The sequence below is a fragment of the Pelobates fuscus genome, chromosome 5 (assembly GCF_036172605.1).
Source record: "Pelobates fuscus isolate aPelFus1 chromosome 5, aPelFus1.pri, whole genome shotgun sequence".
Lineage (NCBI taxonomy): Eukaryota > Metazoa > Chordata > Amphibia > Anura > Pelobatidae > Pelobates > Pelobates fuscus.
In genome coordinates, this window is record NC_086321.1 from 261,972,452 (window position 1) to 261,999,631 (window position 27,180).

At 35.7% G+C, this 27,180-nt stretch overlaps 1 protein-coding gene across 1 annotated transcript in view; it reads left to right on the forward strand.

The window, feature by feature from the left end:
- Positions 1-27,180, forward strand: part of SVEP1 (sushi, von Willebrand factor type A, EGF and pentraxin domain containing 1) — a 334,296-nt gene that overhangs the window by 205,158 nt on the left and 101,958 nt on the right. The window contains exons 23-33 of the mRNA XM_063455268.1: positions 710-823; positions 3,814-4,015; positions 5,757-5,914; positions 6,943-7,141; positions 9,357-9,532; positions 11,618-11,742; positions 12,880-13,003; positions 14,622-14,792; positions 21,854-22,027; positions 25,959-26,078; positions 26,912-27,088. Of these exons, the coding sequence (XP_063311338.1) occupies positions 710-823; positions 3,814-4,015; positions 5,757-5,914; positions 6,943-7,141; positions 9,357-9,532; positions 11,618-11,742; positions 12,880-13,003; positions 14,622-14,792; positions 21,854-22,027; positions 25,959-26,078; positions 26,912-27,088 (1,740 nt within the window). The remainder of the gene's footprint in view (positions 1-709; positions 824-3,813; positions 4,016-5,756; positions 5,915-6,942; positions 7,142-9,356; positions 9,533-11,617; positions 11,743-12,879; positions 13,004-14,621; positions 14,793-21,853; positions 22,028-25,958; positions 26,079-26,911; positions 27,089-27,180) is intronic.

A 27,180-nucleotide genomic window follows, 5' to 3' on the forward strand; every position in this document is an offset into this window, starting at 1 on the left:
ACATTGACCTACCGGTAGCTAATCACTTGCTTCCCCCTACACTGCACAAGTAGTACCTCAGAAACTTCCATCTCAGAGGTCCTCTTCTAAAGTTTGCTTCCTAATTTCCTGAATTCATTATTTAGCCCCCCTCACCTTCCTCTGACTTTATTATTAGCCCCAATATGGACCATAACAGCTGGGTCACTTCCAGCACCTCTCAGTAATCTACTCATTCTTTCAACAACATGCCAAACCCAAGCACCCAGGAGACTGCAACATATTTAGGTGAACTTATTAAAAGCAGAAGGTTAACCTGTCTACCCTGGTGATAATGGAATCCCCTATCACTACAAACGTCCTAGCCCTTTCCTTCATTCTGGATTACATCCGCACAAGAGGAGCTGTTCCCTCCGCTCTTAGAAAAATCTACTTTTACTGTACATTTTCCAGTAGCTGCTGCCTCCTTCTCATGCAGAATGACAGAAATTCAAATAATAAAAAACAATAATATATAAGAGAGGATAAGTATTTGAGAATGAAAAATCTGGCGTTTTGCCCTCTCTATTTTAATAAGCATTCGTGTGTTGTGTGCTTTTGGGCAATTTGTGTAAATATTGCAAACTTTAATATATAACAGCTGTCTGTGTGTTATCAAAATAATATCCAGTTGCAAAAAGTATGGCCTAAAATGCCCATTTTGATTTTTAATAATTCATGTCTTGCAAAGGGCCTCGGTGTGAGGAGAATGTAAATGAATGTAGCTCCAATCCATGTCTAAATGAGGGAACCTGTGTCGATGGCATAAATATGTATCACTGTCGATGTGCAAATGGATTTCTTGGTGAGTTTTTTAAATATTTAAACATGTTAACCTCTTTCTCTAAACTTAAATGTGTGAATGTAAATATTTTAATTAATGGAAAATACATAAAACATGCTTAACCCCTTAAGGAATAAGGCAGCTGTACAAGTTGTGATCAAAACAAAACCTTGAATTTGCTCTATATGTCTGTTCAGGCGTAATTCACATTCCAAGCTAATATAAAGTACTTGGAATACAACACAAAGCTGGGCATAGCCCACAAATACATTAAATGCCATCAATTAACTTAGCTTCATTAAGGTTTTTTGTATGGATCATGACTCTGCAGTCTCACTGCTCATTCCCTATAGTATCCCTTTATTAATCAGCCAAAAACAAATCAAAAAGGAAAATGAGGAGGTAATGGAATCACCACTTAGATAATATACACCTATTCATATTGAGTGCTTGGTCTATTAATTATGACAAATATACTGAAATAGACTATGTCTGCAATAGGGATCAATCCCAATAAAGTTTTATTTGTTATCTGTTCTATTCTTGTCATTATACACTGTTTACATATATCACCATAAAACATAATTAATAGACTAAGCAGTCAATATTTAAGTAATATGGGTACCGGTATATTATCTAAGTGGTAATCCCATTCTTTTTCCTCCTCATTTTCCTTTTTTTTTTTTTTTTAATTCTTTATTTTTGAAGTGTGCATAGTTATAACATTTGCTTATGAGGTACCCCAAAGGCAGTCCTCTAGCACGTTAGGCATAGTTTGAACATAGGGGTAAACATGTGATCTTGCACACAATTTTTAAGTAATAACATGGACAGTAAAGATGTACATCGTTTAGAGAGTTTGAAATAAACATGACATATATAAACAACGCTTTTGTTTTCTACTCAAAAAGGATCACGGGTACATTATGTATTAATAGGCTGTATCTAGTAAGCAGTTGATTCTTTTTTTAAATCTATAAAAAAAAAAAATTGAATTATTTTTCTCGTTTAAAACAGAACAATAGGTAGGAATTAGAGCGTGGTTTTCGCTTAGCCGAGCAGGTCAGGCAATATCCTGACGACATAGGGCCTCATTTACCTTTATATCGAATTTAGTCTAGTCGCTGGTTTACCTAACCAGTCTAGGACATATGAAAGTGTGCAACATGGCTAGATGGCCGACTGTAATGAGTATATACATATTTAAGCCCTGCTACACTGACTAGGCGCAGGAAGTATCGTGTAAGACTGGGAGGTAATGCTCTCTAAGCTAAAAGGCAATGAAGAGGGTTCATTCCTTGCTAGGAACTGGAGATTTAAATGCAAACATGGAAAATGCAGGAGCATAAATCATAACTAGTAAGCTGGCTTGCTACCACTTTAGGACATGTATGCTGCGCAATGTTGGGGGTATCTACTCGTGTAGGCATAGCCATACCCACACATGCACTCCCCGCTAGTGTTTAGAGTTTGTTGAGAGTGTCTGCTTGAGTGGGATATGGGATGCACAGCAGGAGCGGTGAGAGTTTCTCTGGGTGTCAGTCCGGGTGCGGTGGTTGTTCACGTGCTTGGCTGCCGTATTCTGGCCTTTTCGTCAGCCGACTCCCATACGTGGCTTTGTGGAGGTTGACGCTAGGGGAGCCTGGATATCGCCAGCGTGTAGCAGGTATGGTGAGGTAGTTTCCTGGCCCCATGCCTTGTGCGGGGTCTGCAGCGGTGTGCCATAGCCTCGGGTACTCTTGGATGCCCAGTGTTTCCCCGTGTGGGCGAAACGGAAAGCCCCAGTGGTTCGCCGCCGCCCGCGGCTGTCGGGTTTTCGGCGGTGTGATTGCCGCTGCGGAGGTAATCTCCTGGGTGGGTGGTGAGTATTCATTGCTGGGGGTGAAGGGCATGTGTTACCTGGGACAGGCCCACTCCGTCTCTTCCTCCCCACCCTCTGTAGCGTACCTTCGTGTGCCGAGGGGGGGCTTGCGAGGAGTCGCTCCAGTTTGACCCAGAAATGCTGGAATATCAAGTCCAGGCTTGTGGGTTGTGGTCGCGCAGGATCAGGTATTGGGATTTGCGTAGCGTCCGCCATGTTGCTGGGCCCGGTGCGCCCGAGGCCCAAGCTTGGATGGGCTGCTGCTGCCCGCGTGCTTGTGTCATTCAGATTGGCGGGGACCGGGATAACCCCCGCCGGTCCACAGGGGGGGGAACGGTAGTATTGGCTTCGCTTTGAAGTGTGTTGGGGCGGCGGGAGAGCGGCCGTCTCCCCCACAACCGCCATGCTTGTAGGCCGCGACCGCCGGGCGGTCAGCGCCGGTGTCTCAATCCACTTGTGTGGTATCCACTCGCTGGTCTCGATGTCCCTTGACATCTGGTAGCTACTATAAGCCGGGTCACCGCTTGTGTTCGTCTAGAATCGGCAATATGTGAGGATAAACACGGGAGCTGCAGCGACATGCGGCCGCTCCGCTCCGCGGTCAGGCCCCGCCCCCCCCTCATTTTCCTTTTTGTTTACATTTTGGTTGGCTTGTTCCAGTATGGGTTACAGTTCTCTCCCTTTTTTGCCAGTTCTCTCCTCTCTTCCTCCTGAAGTTCGCTGTCTGGGGGAGCATGGTCAGGCACAGATCAGATTCCTTAGAATGAATACAGTTATCCCAGAGTGCTGGAGAGAGCAGACACAGGACAGGATGTACAGAGTAGGATTTTAATAGGCAGAGCAAGCGCACCCTACAGGACAGGCACCTGTAGGCAGGTGCCTACTCTGCCTAATAAGAAATCCGACCTTGTGTGCAGCTTTTAAATATGAGTAAAGTAAAAATATATAAAACAGAATGACCCACCCAACAATCTGTATCCTTTTAAAATAGAAATAATGATTCTATCTACAATAAGAGCATTGTGTTCTTCAGGCACACTTTATATATATATATATATATATATATATATATATATATATATAAAATTTGGGGAATAATGTTTTTATCTACTTTATAATTTATTTTCTTATTTGCTGTTTGGCATTTCAGGTGTACTATGTGAAATAGAGATTGACGAGTGTTTGTCCAAGCCTTGTCTAAACAATGGTGTTTGTGAAGATCTGAAAGCAGATTTCCAATGTGCATGTCCTCCTGGGTTTACTGGAAAAGTGTGTGAGAAGAATATTGATGAATGTCATAGCGGGCCGTGCAAGAATGGAGCCTCCTGCACTGATGGTATTAACAGCTTCAGGTGATAAAAAAATAATTGTTGAGAATTATTTAGTATCTTGTAATTATGCTGTGACTTATAATACACAATCCCATCAAGATAAATATCCCCAAATGAGTGAAAATATAAATAGCTTAATAAAATAAATGTCCACTAGAACCTGTTGATTACACAGGAAGCTGTGGTCACTGAAATCCATGTCCCAAAATGTAGACCTAATTAAACAATCATAAATTGGAATAAAATCTCCAATTTGTGTAATTTATAGATTTTGGTTTTTAACTGTTGTGTTTTGTTATCTTGGCTTCAATTTGAAAGTTGGTTCTCAAGTTAGTGCAACATTATATTTATTGAATAGAACTCACAGTGAACGAAAGTGTTTTAAATGTTTTTACACAGACTGTTTATTATAAAATTTAACACAGACATAATATCTAAAGAAATAATAATGCTAAAAAAATGACCTGTAAATAACCATGTTGCAATGCCTAAAAGAACACTCCAAGATCTATAACCACTACAGCATGCTGTTGTGCCAAGAGTGTCCTGGTGCTAGGAGCAAAAGCAGCACAGTGTAGCTAGAATATGGGGTCTTAATGCTCTTCAATATGGGGTTTTAATGCTCTCCGTCTATACTGAGTTCTCCACTCCCTGCCAAGGCTGGATACAGGGACCAGCGAGGGAATTTGGAAGCGATGGTATCAGACCCTCCATATTAACTGGGGAGTGGGGAACCACATTGTAAACCAGCAAGTCAAAGAGCTTCTGGGTCAACGAACCCCAGACCTATGGAGAGAGGTAAAGGAAGTCACAAGGAATAGGAAAGTGGGGCAAGACACAAAATGAATAGGGGACATTGGGAACAGAGGTCATATGATTTTTTTATGGGCTTAAGCACTGATTATTTTGAAAATATAATAATACCTCTAAGAATGCTTAGTTAATATCTTTACAATTTGATCTGGAAGTTCAAGAAAATGAAAGAGAGACTTTTTACTTGATTTTACCAGACCTTTTTAATTTAATAAGTTGTTTATGAGTATACAGTCATACTTGAAGTTAGGAATCAATCAATAAAGGATTCATTTATTGCTCACTTGCTATGATGTCTTACTATGCACTATCTATGATATTCTTCATTATACAAAACAGTGAACACTGGTAAATTGAATAATGTCGTTTTCTTTACTTTTCTTACATTTGATAAATTAGAATAAAAAGACTATTAGATGAGTAGACCACATACTCTCCACTGTGATAGCTTAGCTAAGGCTGGGTAATTGATATCACTGAGATACATATGCCTCATTATGGCAGAACAATAAATGCAGTGACAGTAAGGAACAGTTATAATACAAACTCCAGTTTTCTTTAGAAGATTTTATTTGTTTGCCTTTTTTTTTTTTTTTAAATGATAACAATACTGGAGGATATCTGTATATTTTTCACTTCTAAGCTGAGAATATTAAATGTCTTGTTATGGTGTTAAAAGCAATCAACCAAATGAAGCATAAATAATGCTATTATTATATCGTTTAATAATATACTATTTTATTTAAATCCTATTAATCATATTTCGTGGTTATAATGTTCCTTTTATGTGAAATGCAATGTTCTAATACTGCAGACCAAGTTGACATGCTATGTGCTTTCAAGAATAATAGTAATGTTAATTGCTTATATTTTCCTTATATATAATATAGAATTTAATTAGATTTTCATTGCATTAAATATTAAGTATTTCTTTACTATTTTCTTTTAGGTGCCAATGCGCAAATGGATTTACTGGAGAGTTCTGTCAAATTAATGTGGATGAATGTGAATCCAGCCCATGTTTTAACCATTCTACCTGTATAGATCAATTAAATTCATACATATGCAAATGCCCACCTGGATTTTCTGGAAGCAGGTGTGAAACAGGTATTACATACAGTACTATACAATTCGTATCCAACCAAGCATCCATCTCTCTCTCCATCCATCCAGGCGTCCATAGGAAGTGAAAATTCTAAGTACACAGGAATCCATAATCTTAAAATCTGTTCAGCTGATCATTAATTGTCTGATAGCATAAACCCCTTTTGGTACAATATTTGATTTTCACAATAAAAATTTACCTAGCCTAATTCTTACGTTTAAGAGGTTAACAATTATTGCATAACGCATGATATCATAGAAGTAGAATCACTTTGTTATTTTAGTCCACCCCATATTTGTGTTTAAAGATAATTAAACTGAATGTGTTCTTATGTACTGATAGATGTCCCTCTTGAGTTAAAAACCTTTAGTATTCTGCTCACATAGTTCCCTGCAGATAAATTGTCGAAAGTCCAAGACTCGTAGTAATTCTTCTTAATGTAAAACATTTATTTTTAAACTATATGTATCATTTTAGAAAGATACTATCAATTAAAGAATCTATTGAAATGCCAAGATACTAAGTTGTATAACTTTGTCAAGACAAAACCATGCTGTCAGCAAAATGAACTTATCTTGAATTTATAACCTGTAGACTCATTATAGTAAGAACCTTAAATGATCTGTCTGCTGTTGAGATAGGAACATTTAACCTCAATCCAATTTGCTGGCACAAGCAGTCATGAAGCAACATCTATATTATATAATTGTGATGTTGTAAGTTAGTTTCTATTTATTTCGCCTTTTTATGCATCATAGTTTTTAAATTTTTTGATAATTTTTTTGTTTTCGTCTTTCAAACATTCTTTAAAAAAAAATGCATGCCATTCCTGCTATTGCTACTATTCATTCTGCTGCTATCATATTTGTTTAGAATACAATTATAAACCTTTTAAAATGCAATTATTTTCATTTCAGTAAAACTTGTAATCCAAGTCATTTTACTAAGTCTAAATTGACCCAACATGAATGTAATTTTACATTTGTGTGCTTTACAAGAATATTAACTTCTTTTTTTTTTTTTTTTATAGAACAGTCCACTGGATTTAACCTTGATTTTGATGTCTCTGGAATATATGGATATGTCATGCTTGATAATATCTTACCTACTCTTAGTGCCATTACCTGTACATTCTGGATGAGATCTTCTGACACTACCAACTACGGAACTCCAATATCTTATGCAATAGATAACAGCGACAATACTTTTCTGCTCACTGATTATAATGGGTAAATAAGATAAACAAATTGAAATACACATGAAGGATTTGGAGATTATCCAATACTTTTATAAATATGATGAACAGAGTGGAACAGCATTGATTGGTTTATATACTAGTCTATACTTTTAGATTGTAAATCGTAATTGGTTAACTACTGGTAATCTAATGGCACTTGGAATTTTTAAGGTTGTGTTTATCAAAGTTTTTTTTTTCAACTTTGGGCTTTATTCACTTAACTCTGCATAAGATTTTTTTATGCTAAAATATACAAGCTGTGACTGTAGCTTTTCCAAATCTACTGTTTTTGTCTGTTTTCACGTTTGATATATTTATATAAGTTGTATAGATGTCAAAAATTGTTCAGAAGTAAAAGGCTGGCGTGATGAAAATTTTCCATCATGTGTCCTTAAGGGATTAATGTAGCTGTGTCACTAGTCAGTACTATATATGTAAAATTAGCTTTACCTCCTCTTTACAATCCACCTGTAAATTCTGTGCTGTTAGCACCCGTGGATTCTAGTAATTCAGCCGAACCAGTAAGGTACTTGCAAATAATGTACTTGTAATCTTCCCAGGGTTGGCCAAAAACATATAGCTGAAGTAATTTTGTTATATAATGCATTAAGCCAATTCCATTACATTGTGCCAGTTGTATTTGCAGACACCTGAGTCGGGCCCCAAGTTAGTACCATCAATAATTAGGTTTCAAAGTTGAACTTGGTGGTCTTTAGTATTTTTCCAATTTAGATTACTATATCATTATAGTGTTAGGAATACAAATGTGTCTTCCAGGCACTGTTGTTCCCTGGTGGCTGTTTAGGGGATCACCTGCAAGGAAAAAAAAAGGTAGTTTTACTTACCATTTCTCCCGCTCAGCGCTAGTCTCTGCAGCAGGTTCTGCCTCCTTGGCTGAGACGATAGGAAAGCATTGGGAGGCTAGTGTGCATGAGTGGCAGAAATAGCAGGATTTCCTCAGAAGTAACTCTAGTGGCTACAGCCACTAAAGTCTCTTAAAGTGCCACTATTACCCACCTGCAAATTTTGAAAAGAGTATTTCATTAAGATAGAATCTTTATGAAATACATATATTCACTGTGTAATCCACACACCCATATTCACTGGATTTCTCTTTGTCTCTGTATTTTTCCTACACGTGACACTTTTTGACACAAGGTAGTGCTACCGTCGTCAAGTAGTGTCAATTCATCAGGCATTACCAGTGATGGCTGCAGGGACATTGGCTCTATCTATGATGGATGTAGGTCTTGCAGAATCCTATGTAGACCTTACTGCTGTACTCTTGCGCATGCACAAGAATACAGCAGTGATGTCCACTCCTGGCAGCTGAAAGGCCGTGTGCATAAGAGAACCGCAGGAAGAGGATGGCAGTTTTAGGTAAGTAAAACTTTTGTGTGGCCCCCACCGCCCGTCGGACCCCCAGCAGTGTTTTCACCATTGGGGGTATTTGCAAGTTAAGTAACTTTAAGCCCTTTAAAACATTGTGGTTCTGCAGAAATACAATGTTTTCAGCTGCAGGGTTAAAATGTGGGGGACATGGCACCCAGATTACTTCATTGAGATTACATTGTCTGGGTGCCTTTAGTGTCCATTTCATGAAGCTAATTGTAATATGCTAGTTGAATTAAATGCTGTATTGCTACCTTGTATTAAAACCAGCATGGAAAATGCCAACATATTTCCAAGTCCTTGAATAACAACATTGTTCCTGTTTCACCGGGATTGTTTGGTAGCTACATACAGGTATAAATGTCTAAAACAGGGCTAAGTAACCATTTCCCATAATGCTCTTACATTACAGCCATAATGCTGGCATCAGGGGAGATGAAGTCCACAACATCTGAAGTGCCAAAGGTTGCCTACCCCGGTTTTAAAATAACTTACACGTTAATCATAAAATATCCAATGTCCTGGAACTGAGAGGGAAGACAGTCAAGGTTATGGGATACAAACTATCTGCCAACTTCATTAAGCCACTACTGTGTTCAGGAGTAACTTCTCAAATCTCTTCTAAATATCTCTCAGCATATAGACTGGACATCAATTATCTAAACCTCAGTCCTAATGGTTTCAATAAATTATTATATTTCACCCCTAGACCAGGAAAATATATTTCAAATCTATGCATATACATAATTGGGGTTGCATTGCATTTACAAATGTGGGAATATATTTAAAAATGCTATATTTTGTTCATTATTAAGGTGGGTACTTTATGTCAATGGGAAGGAGAGAATAACAGATTGTCCTCCTGTAAATGACGGAAAGTGGCATCACATTGCTGTTTCGTGGACTAGTACAGATGGGTCTTGGAAAGTGTATATTGATGGCAAATTGTCAGATGGAGGAAGAGGTCTTTCAGCTGGAGCAAGCATTCCTGGTGGGTATTGTCTATAATATTATACAAACAGAAGCTGTGAATAATTATGTCAGTACATGAAAACACATTTATGTCAATATATTAAAACTACTTTTTGTAAAAGTTCTGCATTTTTACAGAAAAAAAGTAGGGTGTTTTAAATATATGAAATAATAACAATTGTATATTTCAGTTAACATGTAAATATAAAATAATGTTTATGTGGGTTGTTTTGGAGTATTCAGGTATTTGAGTAACTTTTAGTAGTATAGTCATCAAATGTCTGCACTTAAAATATGAGAATAAATTTGTAGTAATAAGCCTTCAGTGGTTGCATACTACAGTGGATATCTATAATGTCCATGGCTCTGTCCCCCCCTTCTCGGAACACTTCATAGAGAAACTGGTGAATGGAGTGAGGGAAAGTAAAAGGAGGGAGGGCGGGAGCAAAAAATTTTATCGGGATTGGGATACGGCATCAGGAGGGCTGCATGTAAGGAGGGCTGCGGGAAGGGAGGGTAGATACAAGTTTCCCCTTACAGTGTGCGCTGACAGTGTTAAAATAGTAATAAAATGATTAACTTGTGACTTTTTCAAACATTTAAACTAACATAGTGAATATAATTATATGTCACTTACAGGGTTATTCACTAAAGTCAAAGTAGTAAGTATAGCTAACATAGTGTAGAATTTTTCTAGTTTGGCTACTTTCCTTAAATTTAAACTTTTCATTAATTTTAAATTCTAATTTTAGTAACTAACCCTGATAGACAGACAGACAGATCACTTCACTAAATCAGTCCATTCGTCACAGATGCAGGTTACAAGTTAAATGATCTGTCTGTGTGAGTTAAAATATATCTAATATCTAACAGTTCTTAAACTTGACATTTTTTTTATTTTCTAATTGTTAAAAAAGAGGAAAATGTGTAAAGAGAATTGTGAAACAGCAATTAAATATCAAGTACATAGGATAGATGTTTTGTGATATATAGCAACACAGATTTTTATGTTTCATGGGAATGTTTGTGCATAAATCTTGAGCAACAGAGGGAGGGTACCAACAGCACATCCACGATATTGTCAAGCAAAATATTCAAATCATTATTCATCTCTATTACAGACAGATTTCCTGGTAAATTAGTAAGCATTTGCCTAGAGGCACTGAAGGAGATTTGTTTATGCTGCTACAACGTAAATGTCGGTATTAAGGAAACATTAAATGTTCAATGTGAAAATCAGCTTTGCCAGGCTAAATACCATCCATTATAGTTATCCTGGTGTGAGAACATTATTTCCTACATTTTGATACTCTATGGAACCAGACAAGTATAGATGTTGGAATAGATATTTTTCCAAAATTTAGGAATTGTGCAGAATTAAATTAAATTTTTAGTGGGATAAGAATTATAAAATTGAACTGTCTCTGCTGGATTGGGGATTAGGGGAGACCTATGATATGGTGTATTTGTCTCAAGACCAGTGTACAGAACAGCTTAACCTATGAGTAGTTCCTCCATGAATGTATAACAAAGCCCGTATCCCTTAATAGTGAAATAAAGTAACTGGAAACATTGAACAATATTTTTTGTAAAATGACATACTTACAAAATTATCTCAACTATCAAGCCGCATATCAAAAACACAGTCCCCCAAGTTTTGCAAAATGGGGCAACTCATGGCTTCTGACTCAGAGTCATTATGGATTGTTTTATTTTAGAAAAGGGAAAGGAATACAAATCAACAGTTACTGAAACAAGTAAAGGGCAAAACACAAAGGTAATTTTCATGACATTTAACTTGCCTGACCGAGTAAAATTCAGTTTATCCTATAACCCTTTTAGTAATTCTGCAGAGCAGAGTAGAACTATTATACAATTTCAAGATCTGTGAAAGACATTTCAAGACTTTCTCGCTGTTATTAAACTAAAGTATAGTTGCAAGAAGAAACTGATTAAATTACAAACCACTAACTATAATCACTATGATTATATTCTTTTATAATCACCAAGTTATTTTTAATATTTTATATTTATCACCAAAATGACCCTTGAGCAGAAACTGGCTTGTTGTTGATACCCTTATTTTTCTTGTGTATTGCTGTAGGTGGTGGAGCATTAGTTCTTGCACAAGAACAGGATAAGAGAGGAGAAGGGTTTAATCCAGCCGAATCCTTTGTGGGATCAATCAGCCAACTTAATATTTGGGATTACCCATTGACTCCTGAACAGGTAACATTATGATTATTATTATGTTTATCACATAATCTGAGATGGATTAAAAACAACAGTTACAAAAACCTCTCCTTGGACATTTGACTGACTCAAAGCTTGTGTTTAGACATCCCAAACTCCAAAAATAACCCGTCCAAAGCGGTGATTGATAAAAAGGAACATTTCATTAGCAATCATTTTCTGATCATTAAAAAAAGAAGTCCAACGTTTGATTATAATTAACAATAATAAATGTATGTATGTGGTATTCAAATTAGCAAAACCAATGCATCATAACAACTTTTATCCTGTGATGCTATAGGCAAATTCATACTGTGCCATACCAGAATACTGGACGGTATAAGCTATATTAGAAATATTCTAGGCTTTGATAAGTAAAAGTTGAATTTTTTTAGTTTTTGCATTTTTATTAATGTTGCAGATTGTAAACAGCCTCAGTTTCTGTTCAGACAGACAATAATGAAAGCTACTCAACAATACAGTTAAACATTGTGTTACATCTTTTTTGAACTGGTGTCTATATTTTTAAACAAACAGATTATTGATTTTAACAATTTTTAACAATAATTTTAACAATAATTAACCAATTCAAGCTGTATTTTTCCAGTTATATGATTTAACTCATCAATTTCTTACATAAGCTGGACTTTTGATATCTAGGCCATAGCTCACTTTTCTTGTAAGTTTTGGACAAATCGAACCATAAAACAAGCAGAGAAAATACACAAGCTTCAGATATTCACATAATCTTTCTTTTTACTGAACTATACATGTAATGGTTTTCATTTAGATGGCTGTCTTAATTTACCAAGATGCAGCGGCATCCTGAAATGTTCTCCTGTTACCCCAAAAATTGATCTTGACTATAATTAGAAATTTGTAATGTGTAATGTTCGCAGTTATATTTTATGCATCCCCAAGTTGCTCATTTTTAAGAATTCAATAGATGTTCAGTAAAAACAAACAACTTGGCAGCAACTTGGTGCAAGATTTAAGAAACAATCTTTATGATATTCCTTTACCCACACACCATGTTGACACAAACAATACATGTAACACAGATATTTGTCTCTCCGCAGACTCTTAAAATGCAACAATTTAAGCTAAAGCTTTTTTTCAATTATGTTTCATCAGGTTAAATCTTTGGCTATATCATGTCCAAATGAACTTCAAAAGGGTAATGTGCTCGCTTGGGCTGATTTTCTACCGTGGGTTGTTGGAAGAGTGAAAGTTGACGAAAAGAGCAAGTTCTGTTCAAGTAAGAATGGTGTAATATATGTATCCACATTTGGTGGATCAATGTGTATTAGTCGATAAGAATTAATTCCTCTCAACAGACCTAGATCCAGCAAGGTATTCCTGAGTTTTAGCTCCTGTCACACCATCCCTATTTGACTTACTGGTTTCCTGCATCTGTGGACTCTTGGGAAACTGTCCCCAGCAAATACAACATAAATGCATCATTAGACACGTTTGCTTAGGGCTTTAGAACAGGCATAGAACAGTAATGTGCATGTTCTGTCCTCAGTTGGGCTGTTCAGAAAGGTTTTTTTGTAAGTGTAGTGTGTGTTCTCACTGGTCTGACAAGCCCTTTCTTTGAGTAGCCCTTTCTTTCTTTACCAGTGAAGGTCACTGATCCTTAGTTTAGACCCATCCATGCTCTGTCCCCAGTTCATACTTCGCTGTGTTGGGAGGTTTGAAAATGTTATAAAGTTCTGGAAGAGATTAATTCACCTTTTCTGCTATATTTGGGTGTTTTATCTCAGTGTTATTATATTGACTATATCAGAGTTAACATCTGCTTTGAGCAAACATTTAAGGTTCAGTTTTCAATACTGATTCATAGACCTACCATGTTTATTATGTGATACCATTCATCAGAAAGAAACCCAAGGAACGCAGCTTTATTCAGCTAATGTTTTACAGGGACAGACTGCCAACATTCAACATAAGGCCTTATAATGTCACATTTCAAATTATATGTAGATGTCAAATAAGTACAGTGAAAAATTCAATATCCAGTTTCTGGAAACATCTTTAAACTTTGTCCTGTAGAATAAAAAGTAACTAAAACGTCTAATAATGTAATACCTTCTGATAGGAATATTTAATATCTCTGAACTTTGTAACTTAACAGCTACATTTAATAAATCCATGATTGTTTATTCTTTTTTATTTATACATTGGAAATCGCCTCAAACTTTAAGCTAAGGGAGCTGCATTCATTATCCATTATTGTGTTTACTGTTCACTGCATATAAGTGTGTTCATAATTCTGTGATATTGTGTAAAATATGGGATTTGTTGGTGTACTAGAAATCATATTAAAAAAAATAATCAAAGATGTAATCATTGCCAAAAACATATTTCTATGGTGGTCTAACCATAAATGAAGAGAGCAGCCTCTTAAATAGTCGTGTTTAACTTTTTTTTTTTATATGTTTGGTTGGGGGTGGTGGAGTGGGGTTGAGTAGGAACTGGTAAGAGGTTGGGCACCACAGAATACCTAGTATCACATCCTGGAGATTCAGGGTAAAATCCAGTAAGTTCACAGGTATGATAATTAATCCTCCATAGTAATAGCCCCAAAACATTGTCAGAGAGAAAATACTGAATTCAAATCTATCTGTGCCTCATGCCTGAATGTCTCTCTCATATATGGGACTTCACTCAAACTGAAACAGGCTTTTATAATCCCACAATTCCCCAATTAAAGCAGTTTGGGGGAATGTTTCCCCGTGAGTCTATTTATAATATATATATATATACTGATAACAGTGATTTGCTAGAAAATATGAACACGGTAGACTTTTGTGAGAAGCAAAAATAAGTACTCAGTTTGGTAATGCCAATGTTAACATTTGTCTACTACACAGATTGCCCGGCCTTAGAGGGATTTTCACCACATTTGCACGCTTCACCCAGTGATCTTAAGCCAGGTTCTTCAGTCAGCCTTTTCTGTGATCCAGGCTATCAGATCGTTGGCAAATCTGAACATTTCTGCCTTAATGCTGGAGAGTGGGATCAACCTCTTCCACATTGTGAAAGTTGGTATAATAAATGTTTTAAGTTATATGTCATATTCTAAGATCTGACATTAGAATGATCATCAAAGCTGTATTATTGTAATATAGAAATACATTTTGGATTGTAGTATATAAAAAAGTCAAACACACTTATTCATTAAATCATATAGTGCTCCAAAATCACTTACAAAATGAGTTCTATTCATTGAATATGCAAAAAACTAAAGAGAAAACATATAGTCTGATATTGTCATAAAAGTTATAGCCCATATATAAGTATATGTTCACTCACAAACAGGGAGCAGGTAAAGGCTGCTCAGGCTGTAGATGCTTTAAAGGCAGCAGCTCAACTTCACAACTTCACAACTTTATTCACAGAAACATTCAGTAAAATTCAAGAGAGGTTCAGCATAACATTCTGTAAAACAAGTCCCCCAAGGTGGAGTGCTCCAAGTACGAGCATGTTCAATTGACGGCTTCTGAACCTCTTACTCTCAACTCCGGTACAATGACATCAGACACATGATGATGTCACTCGATATGATGCATTTCACTGATCCAATCGGCTTCTTCAGACCTGCCCTCACACTGCTGCCAGTGATATTTATGTCAATGAGTGGAACTTGCCCAAACAGTCCAAAAATACTCTCCTGTGATTGGATATCTTCAAAACTATTCATTTAACTGCAATAAAAGCACATAGAAATGTCTATAGATACTAATAGAGACTTCGGACTATGCCAATGTCCATAAATACAAGGAAAACATAAAGACCAACTGTATTTAAAAGTGGAACATACTATAAAGAAAAATCTTATACGAGAAAACAAATTCCCTTCACATGTTATCAGTAACTGCAATAATACAATTAATTCTCTCTGCTATCACCTACAAATTCCTCTGCTACCTCTTGTCTTATCTCCCCATTTAACCTTTGGATTGTAAACTCATGGGCAGGGCCCTCTACCTTTTGCATTGATCTGTTTATACTATATTGTCTTTTTCCCCAATTGTACAGCGCTGTGGATTATGTTGGCGCTTTATCAATGTCAATAATAAATAAATAAATTAAGAACATACAGATAAAATAATTAAAAAAAACATATATAGACAAATAAAAAAAATATTATCAATATAAAACATACCACCAACTTGTACTTATGCAAAACATATCTACTCAAAAAGGATATCAAATATACATATATTAAAATATCCTAGCAGAAAATAAACATCAGAAAAAAATCAAACTAAAATCAATATTAGGATGACCTAAAAGCATAGTAAAAAATAATATATTAATAAAATTAAGTAAAAATACGTGCACACATTCACCTTCTAATAAGGAAATAAAAAGGGGAAAATAATTAGACCACATCACATACTATAGAAAGTTATTAATAAAAAAAGTATAAAAAATGCAATTCTATATTTAACCTATTGGGTTCCAGGGTCTTAAGCTTGTGAACCCATTTCATCTCCTCTCTGCCTATACTTAAAATGTGATTACCCCCTTTCCGTTTTTAACTATTTGTATTCCCCCAAAAATGAGTCCTTTCAGATTCATATTATGATTTATTTATTTTTTAAATGTGCAGACAAATTATGTTGCTCAAAATCCTTTAAAATATTATTCACATGCTGACTTAATCGTTTATGCAAGGGATGCATTGTGCACATATTGCAAGCACATGGACAGATTAAAAGATAAATTTCATTCCTAGTAAAACAGGCGATAAATCATTAATATAAAATTATTTCTCGTTATTTTTAGTTTAAAACTCATTAATACCTTTCAGGATTTTCTTTTTACTATATTTACATCCTATACATCTGGTGCAAGAATAAAAACCTTTCTTGTCAATTAAAAATGATTTTTGTATTTCTTTCATTAGGTGATTGTGTGTTAAAATCATTTTAAAATTAGGTGCTCCCTTAAATGTAACAAAAGATTCATCTGACATAATTTTCATGAATTTTTTTTTTTTTTTACAAGGAGCCAATGCTTGTTTACAATCAATCTCATCTCTTTAGACATATTAAGAGCAAATACCAAAGGTATTATCTTATTATCCTCTTACCAGCAGTACCTTCAGTTGAAATAAGGTCACTTTAATTACCTTTAAATACCTCATCATAGGCTTCCATGACTAATTTTTCAGGGTATTTTCTCTCTGAAAATCTCTTCATTAAACTTGAACCTGTTCCTTAAAAACATCATTTGTACAGTTTGTACAGTTTCTTCTAATCTTCTAATCCATTGTAATTGGCCTTTCGGGATGTTATTAAGCCACCTATTATATTGGCCACTATTGTATTATATATAGTTATTGTATTTGTATTTACTTTCTTCACTAGTAAGAAGGATACCCCAATCATTCATATTGGGTCTATTTAAAAAATATATTAAATCATTTGTTAAACCATGACATATAAAAATCAAGTCATCAATATACCTACAGTAGGTGACCAGATTTGCATCTCATTCTGGGCTACCATAAATTAATTTGGTTTCCCAACCAGCCATAAACAAATTGGCATAGCTAGGTGCAAACCTGACCCCCATAGTCGTAACTAGGCGCTGTAGATTAACTTTGCAATTAAAAGCAAAATTATTATTTAAAATCTATTTAATAATTTCCATTAAAAAGATTTGCCTGAGTGAAAATTTCTATTTCACACCCCAAGTTATGTGAAATGGATGTATATAGTAATGAAACATCACTAGTGACCAAAATATACGTGTCTTCCTATTTTGCATTTCGTAATACCCTAATTATATCTGTGGTATCTTTTATGTATGAAGGTAAAGTCTTCACCAACTCCTGTAAATGGATATCCATGTATATTGGCAGATTTGTAGATACTGAGCCAATACCTCTGGTATCAACAAAAAAAATCATACTCGTTCTTATTTAGAATACCTCCTTCCATACCCTTATCAAAAAGTGCATAGAGAGACTCATGGATCTCGTTAGTAGGATCTTCATTCAATTATTTATAGACATCCTTTACTTCCAATTATCTATAGCATTCTGCATTCCACATTATAGCTTTCGATATTTTAATAAGTATACTGCCCCCTTTGTCGTCAGGTTTCATTATTATTTCTTTCTTGCTTCTTAATTTTTCCAGAGCCATTCTATCATAATTATTTAGATTATTAGTTTTTTTATGTGACTCTATTTCTCCAATCTCTAAAAACACTCTATTACTGATTTCTCAAGAAGCGTATGTCCATTTTAATTTCTTATATCACTAATCTTAATAATTTCAAAAAATATTATAATGGTAAGTATTCTTGAATACTTTAGAATGTCTATATAAGCAGAAAAATTATAAAAATTTCCATTGGGGCAAAATTTAGCCCTTTGTTTAAATCTAAATAATGAAATAAATAAAATTTAATAATTTTAGGGTTGGTGGTCTGATATATGTATCACTCCATCCAACTGGACATTTTTACTCTTTTCGGTAATGTAACCTAACTTGTTCCCTTACATCCTCCCGGCCTCTGTATCTTCTCTTCTTTTGAGGGAAGAAGATCCTCCCCTCTGTTTCCCTAAAAAAATCAACCCATCTATCCTTTAAAAATTCTTCAGATAAAATGTCAAAACGGTTCCTTTCGATCATATCTTGTTTCCCCTGTACCAATTTTGTCTAGCTGTTTTGTTTCTCACCTTTTGGAATCTGCCATCTTTGTTTTTCTTTTGAATTAAAACTAATTATTTTATTTCTTTTAATGTGCCTGCTAAAATCTTTTTTTTAGTAATTTCTCCTTTTAAAATTATTTTGGTCATTTCTCCTTTTTATGCCATTGGTCTTCACAGAAATTCAAGACTGTGCTGTTTTTATAGTCAGCCATATCCCTCTTTTATTTTTTTAATCAATTTGACCTGTTCTTCCCCCTTCTCATAATTTGTAATTGTTCTATTAGTTATCTCCTCAGTAGTCCATAGTTCCTATTACAGGTTCCATTTCCTCTCATATATATCCTTAATATCTTTATCCAGCTGTGATAAAGCCTCCACTCTACAAGATATGACAATATTCATCATCTCTATTGCACATTTTTCTAAGGCTTTGTTCCAGATATTCATATCATTTTGATTATTATCACTTTCAAATGTGTGATCTTTGAAAATCTTAGGCCCCTTTGAGTAATTTTGTCTTGTAAGTATTTATCCAGGTTGGCAACTTTCTACTTGTACTTACCTTCTCTAATTAAAAGTGTTCTAAATCTTTGAAAGTAATCTCTATATCGCCATTTTAGAATTAACTTGTTTTATTATTTTTTAGGGTGTCAGCTTCATCTGGCCTAAACTGCATTTCATCACTATACTCAAATAAATACATAATTACGTGAGCAGCCACACTTGGTATACAACTATACTTAAACAAAATTAAAAATGAAAAATCCCAAAATATAATGGCGCTTTTTTTCTTAAAAACTATAAAATATCCCAACTATCTAAAGAAACTATTTAAAAAATATATATAGCAGAACCTATAATAAATTAATTGATGGTAGCGCAGAATGGGAGCAAACCTGGTCACCTACCATAGGCATATAGATGACCTGATTTCTAAATGTAATAGTACAACAAATGATTTAATATCCTTTTGAAATAAATTCAATGTGAATGATTAGGGTATACATCTTACTAGTGAATACAATATTACCAGAATTACTAGATCTAAAAAGCTATGTCAAGGAAGGTGAATTAAAAACAAAGAATTTCTTTAGAAAAGTGGATGACAATAACTATGTATTATACAATAGTGGCCACTATACCCCATGAGTTAGTAACATCCCGAAAGGCCAATTACAAAGGATTAGAAGAAATCGTACAAACGATGATGTTTTTAAGGAACAGATTCAAGTTTTAATTAAGAGATTTTCAGAGAGAATATACCCTTAACAAATAAGTAATGGAAGCCTATGATGAGGTACTTAAATATAATCAAAGTGACCTGCTAACAAAAATAATAATACCTTTGATATTTGATATTAATAATATGTGTAGAGAGATGAGGTTGAATGTAAACAAGCATTGGCACCTTCTGAAAAAGACAAATAATTAATGAAAATTATACCAGAGAAACCTTTTGTTACATTTATAGGTGCTCCTAATTTTAAAATGATTTCAACACACAGTCATAAATACAAAAACTTTTTTAATTGACAAGAGAGGTTTTTATTCTTTCAACAAATGTATAAGATGTAGATACACTAAAAGCAAACCCCTCAAAGATATTAATAAGTTTAAAACTAAAAATAATGAGAGAACTTTAAATTAATGATTTTGTCACTTGTTTTACTAGTAACATGGGATCTGCAATATGTGCACAATATGTTCCTTACATAAAAGAATAAGTGAGCATGTGAATAATATTTTAAAAGGTTTTAAGCAACATTGTGTCTGCACATTTAAAAAAAGATCATAATATGAATCCGAAAGGACTATTTTTTTTTCCGGAGGGGGTAATTCGATTTTAAGTATAGGTAGAGGGGAGATGAAATGGGTCACACGCTTAAGACACTGGTACCCATTGTTTTAAACATGTAATTTGATCTTTTAAATTTTTCATAACTTTCTGTAGTGTGTGATGTAGTCTATTTCGCCCACCTATTTTCTTACCCTACTAGAAGGTGAATGTGTGCAGGTATTTTTACTTCACTTTTATTATTTTATTTTTTACTGTGATTTCAGGTTTTAATATTCATCTTAATATTGATTTTATTTTGATTTTATTCTGATTTTTATTTCTGCTGAGGTGTTTGAATATATGTTTATTAGATATCCTTTTTATTGTTAATCTTTATAAAACACCAACAAATTCTGCAGCTGTAGCTATGTTTTGAATAAGTATAAGTTGGTGGTATGTTTTATATTAATACTATCTTTTTTCTACTTGTGTCTAAATATGTTTTTAATAAATACTTTTTTATGTATGTTCTTAATTGTTTTTTTCTTTTTAGATTTATCTTTATAGTAAGTGTATTTATGTTCTCCTTTCATTTATGGACATGACATAGTCTGAAGTCACTATTAATATATATGTGCATTTCTATGTGCTTTAATTGCATTTAAAGGAAAGGTTTTAAAGATACCCAATCACATGAGAGTATTTTCAGAATGTTTAGGTGTGTTCCACCCATTGAATGGACTTAAATATCATTGGCAGAAGTGTAAGTGCAGGTCTGAAGAAGCTGATTAGAAATACATCGTCTTGAGTGACATAATCAAGTTGCGTGTGACCTCATTGCCCCGCTTCCTGGAACTGGACGTGTAACTGAACCTGATAGTGCTCGGACTACTCCAATTTGGGGGATTTGTTTTACAAAGAGTGTTATGCTTAACCTCCTTAGAATTTTACTGAATGTATCTGTGAATAATGTTGTGAAATTAAGCTGGTGCCTTTGTGGAATCTGAATCCCTTTGAAGCATTCACCAAGTGATTCATTTAGAGCATCTATATCCTGAGCAGCACTTTTCTTTCAATCATGTAAAATAAAATCATAGTAATTTTCTATTATTCAGTAATATGAATATTAGCTTGCTTAGACTGCTTGTTCTGTGTTCAAGAAAACTAATCATTTGGATTTTTTTGTTTTCTACCTGAAAAGCATCTGGTTAAATCTATCATTTGTATAGTTGGATTTGAAATCAACCTGTGAAATAAATCGACCAACCTGTCATTCAAATCAACAAAATGACTGGTCGAATACATTCACAGCTAGCATATCAAACCTTATCAACAACAGACCCATTGATTTAAAATTTGATTTGCCAAAAAAATTAACACCCAAATGTCAATTCAACAACCAGCCTATCACCAACCTGACCTATCAGATAAACCAACAAATTAGCTTTCAGACAATAGCCAATAGAGAATAGATACATTTACCACCGTGTTATCTTTGTAAATGTCATTAAGCTACTCCTGCTGCTCAGCTTTATGAAGTAGTATAAAGCATACCATTTCTAGGTTTAATTGTATGATAGCAGTAACAGTATTTATGCTTGAATTGGGCTATGCAAATCCTTAACTTAATCTTCCATTCATATCCATAATTTAAGGAATCAGCTGTGGAATACCACCACGTCTGGAAAATGGATTTTACCACGCTGAAGACCTGCATGCTGGCAGTACAGTAACCTATCGGTGCAATACTGGTTACTATCTCCTAGGGGATTCAAGGATGTTTTGTATAGACAATGGAAGTTGGGATGGAATGTCCCCATTGTGCCTAGGTATGCATTTTATTTTTATTTATGTTTTTAAAATCTTAAAACCCAGTATACACAATAATAAACAATATAATAAATGTAAAAGTGATGGGCCCTTGATCAACTCTGGTACAAAAGTTACAGTAAATGTAGAGAAGGCACTTACTTTACTGTTCTGCTGCTGGAGATATGGGTTCCTGTCTCTGAGACCAAACTTAAAGGGACACTATAGTCACCAGAACAACTGCAGCTTATTGCATTTGTTCTGGTGAGCCTAATCAGTCCCTGCAGGCTTTTTTGCAGTAAGCACTGTCTTATCAGAGAAAAGGCAGTGTATATATAACAGCCTAAGGATACCTTCACTGGCAACTCTTCAGATGGCTACTAGAGGTACTTTCTGGGACAGTGCTGATATGCTGATTGGCCATAGCTGTGTTTGGCTTGTGCTGGCTCTGTCCCTGATCTTCCTCATTGACAAGCTCAGCCAATGCAATGCTTTCCCAAGTTGTCTGCCTAAAGTGATAAATGTCTTCAGACAAACTGAAAATATTTGTTCATCATGAAATAAATTTCTAAAGCACCAATAATCCGGTTCATGGAAGATTCGTTGTTGTGAATCACAAGTTTTTTTTCCCATTTTGCAATTGTATAATGACTAGTTTTTGAAATAAAACAAACTAAAGGAGTAGCCCTGTTTGTCTGCCTATTTTAATATGTTTTCATTTATGTTTTAAATATTTTTATATTATTACAAGTATACTGTGGGCAATTATTATTATGAGTGGGTATTATATATTCCTAAGGGCGTATCGCTTAAAATTTTCCCAGGACAATACTGCTCTTTGATAATATTGTAAATCATTTATGAAACTTATGCAGTTTATAACATTTCTTATTAAGTAACTATAATGAGAGGCTATATTGACACTAGCCTGTCTTATTTATTTATTATTTATTTATTAAAAATTCTTAAGAAACGCAGTCTTGTTACCCATAGGGTCTCGATGCGCATACCAGCAATCAAAACAGATAAAACAATATCCAGCAAACAACAGCATTAAAATCAAGTGCATTTAAAACCAGGGTTAAAATTTTCATGTAATCCCGTACGCCTGAGCAAATAAGACTGTTTTTAAGCTCCGGCGGAACTTCAGTAGATCATTCTCAAATCTTAATGTCAGGGGCAGGGAGTTCCAAAGTTGCGCTCCCTGAACATCACTCGTCCTCCCTCCGCACTTTTTCTTTTTGAAATTTGGAATCTTCAATAAGTCCAAATCAGCCGATCTCAAGGATCGACTGGGAGCATAGCGTGTGAATTTATCCTTCAGATAGTCTGGTCCCATGCCATGGATAGCCTTGTATACCAAACAACCAGTTTTAAACAGAACCCGTTCACGAACGGGCAGCCAGTGCAAGGCTCTTAATGATGGAGTGATATGGTCATTGCGGGCCACACCCGTAAGTAGCCTTGCAGCTGCGTTCTGTATCAATTGGAGCTTGTGTATGATGTTCTGGGGCAGTCCAAGGTACAGAGCATTGCAGTAGTCCAATCGACTACCGATGATGGCGTTGACCACCGAGATTTGATCGGAGGGGGCAATGAATCTAAAAGTAGACCTCAGAAGTTTCAGGTGGTAGTGGCAAGAACTTACCACCTGATTAATCTGGGGCTTCAGTGTCAACCTGGAGTCGAGGATGACTCCCAGATCTCTGACCTTGGCGGCAGGACTCAGAGATGGAGAAAACGAGTCCGGCCATGAGGGAAAGATACTATTCACCTCCTGGTTACTGAAGATGATACATTCAGTTTTGGAGCCATTGAGTTTTAGATAATTGGCTCCCATCCACGACTGGATATCCTGTAGGCAGGAGGAAAGATTGATTTGATCCTCCTTTTTCTTGGCCAGGCGAAAGTACAACTGGGTATCGTCGGCATAGATATGATAGGGAAGCATGTGGCGGCGGATGATATGGGTCAGTGGCCTCATATAGATGTTAAACAGGATTGGAGATAAAGCCGAACCCTGGGGGACTCCACACGTCAGGGCGATGTTAGAGGAGTAAAATGTTCCCAATTTTACCCTTTGAACCCTGTCGTGGAGAAATGAGGTCACCCAAGCCAGGGCCCTGTCATCCACACCAGCCACAGTGAGTAGCCTCTCTATCAATCTATCATGGTCGATGGTGTCAAAGGCCGCCGATAAATCCAGGAGTACCAGGGCAATTTCCTCCCCTCTGTCCAAGGCCCACAGGAGATCGTCGTGGACTTTAACCAGGGCAGTCTCTGTCCCTCTACCAGGTCGAAATCCCGATTGGAAGTCATCCAGAATGTGATTAGACTCCAGGTGAGGCTGAATTTGCCAAACCGCCGCTCTCTCGATGATCTTGGCCAAAAAAGGCAAGGTTGAAATAGGTCGATTGTTGCTCAACTCGGAGCGTGGCACAGTTGGTTTCTTCAGCAGTGGGATAACCACAGCCTGCTTCAGAATGCCAGGAACAACTCCGGTGGCAAATGACATACTAACAATGTCTGCAATATAGGGGGCCAAAACATCAGCGGCATCCTTCACCAGCTGTGCAGTGCAGGGATCAAGCGATGAGGACGATGCCCTGAGAGACTTGAGGATGATCAAAATCTCATGCGTACTAACGGGTTTAAAATTCGAGAACATCGAGCCATCATAGGGTGTAAAAGTTTCTGTATCAGGTTCCACCACTATGTTGCTCCTAATTAGGTCAATTTTTGTTTAAAAAAGTGAGAGAGGGATTCGCAAAACTTTTGAGATGTTTCTTCTTGGGGAAGCGAACAGTTAGGATTTGCTAGGAGGTTTGTTATGCGAAAAAGCTCTGCCGCTGAGTTCTTCGCTTTGGTGATCTTATCTGTAAAATATTGTTTTTTCGTATTTTTAATACTAGATTTATATAATTTTAAGGATTTTAAATATTCCAATTTGAGGTCGGCATTATAATCTTTTCTCCACCGTTTTTCAGCTGCTCGACATCGCCATTTCATCTCCCTGGTCACCTGATTAAACCAGGGAGGGTTTTTATCTACTTGTCTTACTAGACAAGTTTTTTTCATGGGGGCTAAAAGTTCTATTGATTCTACAATCACTGAATTAAACAGTAAGATTTTCTCTTCTACTGTGTGGGAAGCATGAAATTTAATGGAGTCCATTTTGCTGGAAAAAGTTGTACTAAGAAGAGGTCCGGTGACTTTGGAAATATCTCGAGACCAAGAGCAGATATTATTTCTTTTTGGGATGTGGGGGATTTTCTTCATTTCAACACCTACTGCCTCAAACTTGATCAGATTATGATCACTCCAAGCCGTGGGTTGAGGAGTAGTAGTCGAAGAAATCAACCCATTGTGGAAAATCCAGTCTAGCGTGTGTCCGGCTCTATGTGTGGGGCCGGACACTGCTTGGTTATACCCTATGGTTTTTGCGTAGAGTATTAAACTCTGGGCATGAGAGTCCGTAGGAGAATCAGCCCATAAATTATATATAGTGTAGTTAGTTTACTAGATTGTATTGGCTTGGTAAATGGGATCAGTGATTATTTGTGAAAGTCACCTTCGAGCAAAATTCATATTTAACAAGTATTCTGAAAAATATTCTCACATGAGCACTCAGTTATGTTAGGCATTTAGTCTCTTTAATGTTCTTATGACTTTGGAAATCTAATGCAGCACTGTCCACCTGGCCTAGACAAAGCTGCTGGTTCACTGTGTTATTGCCACAATAGTAATCCACAATACAAAAGAGTGTATCACCACAGGTCATATAAAACTAAAAGGATCAATTCTTCACTATAACGTCAATATAAGAAATCACTATACAATCCTAAGAATACATAACGTTTGTATTTGTAGAGTAGCTTGAATCAGAGGCATGGAGACTATTTTATTTATAGACATCAATGTGATTTTTGTTGTTGTTTGTTTTTATCTAAGACGTTGATGAATGTATGGTTCGGTCAGACTGTGATGAGCATGCATCCTGTAAGAATACCAATGGCTCCTACATATGTACTTGCATTCCACCATATACTGGTGATGGAAAACAATGTTCAGGTAAATCAATTTTTGGTTATTTTGGCTGTTGACAATTCTGCCTTGATTAATTTTACACATGGACTGGTATACACTTTTTATATTATAAAATATTTTATGACATTATTGTAATGATTGGCTTATAAACAGGCCCTCAAACCAGGTAAAAGCTTTGTTGACTACATTGTTCCCAACTGAGGGCCGGCTTTTGGAGATTAGATGTTCTCTCTGCAAAAAAAAAAATAATTATAATATATTTCTAATTATGTATTTATAATTTACTTCTGTTGACTGATATTTAAATGTGTAGTGTGGATGAACATTAAATGTTTCATTCGCAAGTTCTGTGTGGGAGGTGGGGATATGACACTAGGTAATATTTTGCCTTACCCAGAGCTCAAGAGCTGGGACAGAATTAACGAAAGAGACTTGGCAGAGATTATCACTACCAGCTAGGTCAACATCACGATGTTGTCATGCTGGTTTTGGACCACTATCCAAAATTGCAATTCTCCAAACCACCAAGCCTTCTTAATTATCCTTACCCTAAACCCCTGGCATAATTTTCATAACCCTGAACCTATCCATAATTCCACTAACATTAAAGAGTTAATTCAAGCATCATAACCACTACACCTGCTGTAGTGCTTATGATGTGCAAAGTACCTGGACCCAATTCCAGGATAATGGGGCAAGCAATTTTGCAATGGTTTGCCTGCTTACCTAGGTGCTTGCTGGACACTAAGAGACCTTGCAGGTCCTGTGACATACAAGTTCTGGGAAGGGGAGGGAACTGTAGTGTAAGGAATACAACTTTGTATTAATTTACTGATTTAATGCATTTTTTCTCACAGAACCTGTAAAATGTAAAGATCCTGGTGAGCTGGAAAATGGCAACTATTCTGGTAACCAATTTGGTGTTGGAAGTGAATTGCTTTTTTCATGTGATGAGGGCTTTGATTTGATTGGAAGAATGAAGGTGACATGTTTAGAATCTGGTGACTGGGATGATGTAATTCCGTACTGCCAAGGTACAGAACACTATTAAAGGTGATATGCTTATTGTCAAATATGTTAACATATGTAGTATGTTAAAAGTTATACAATACAATTAACATTTAAG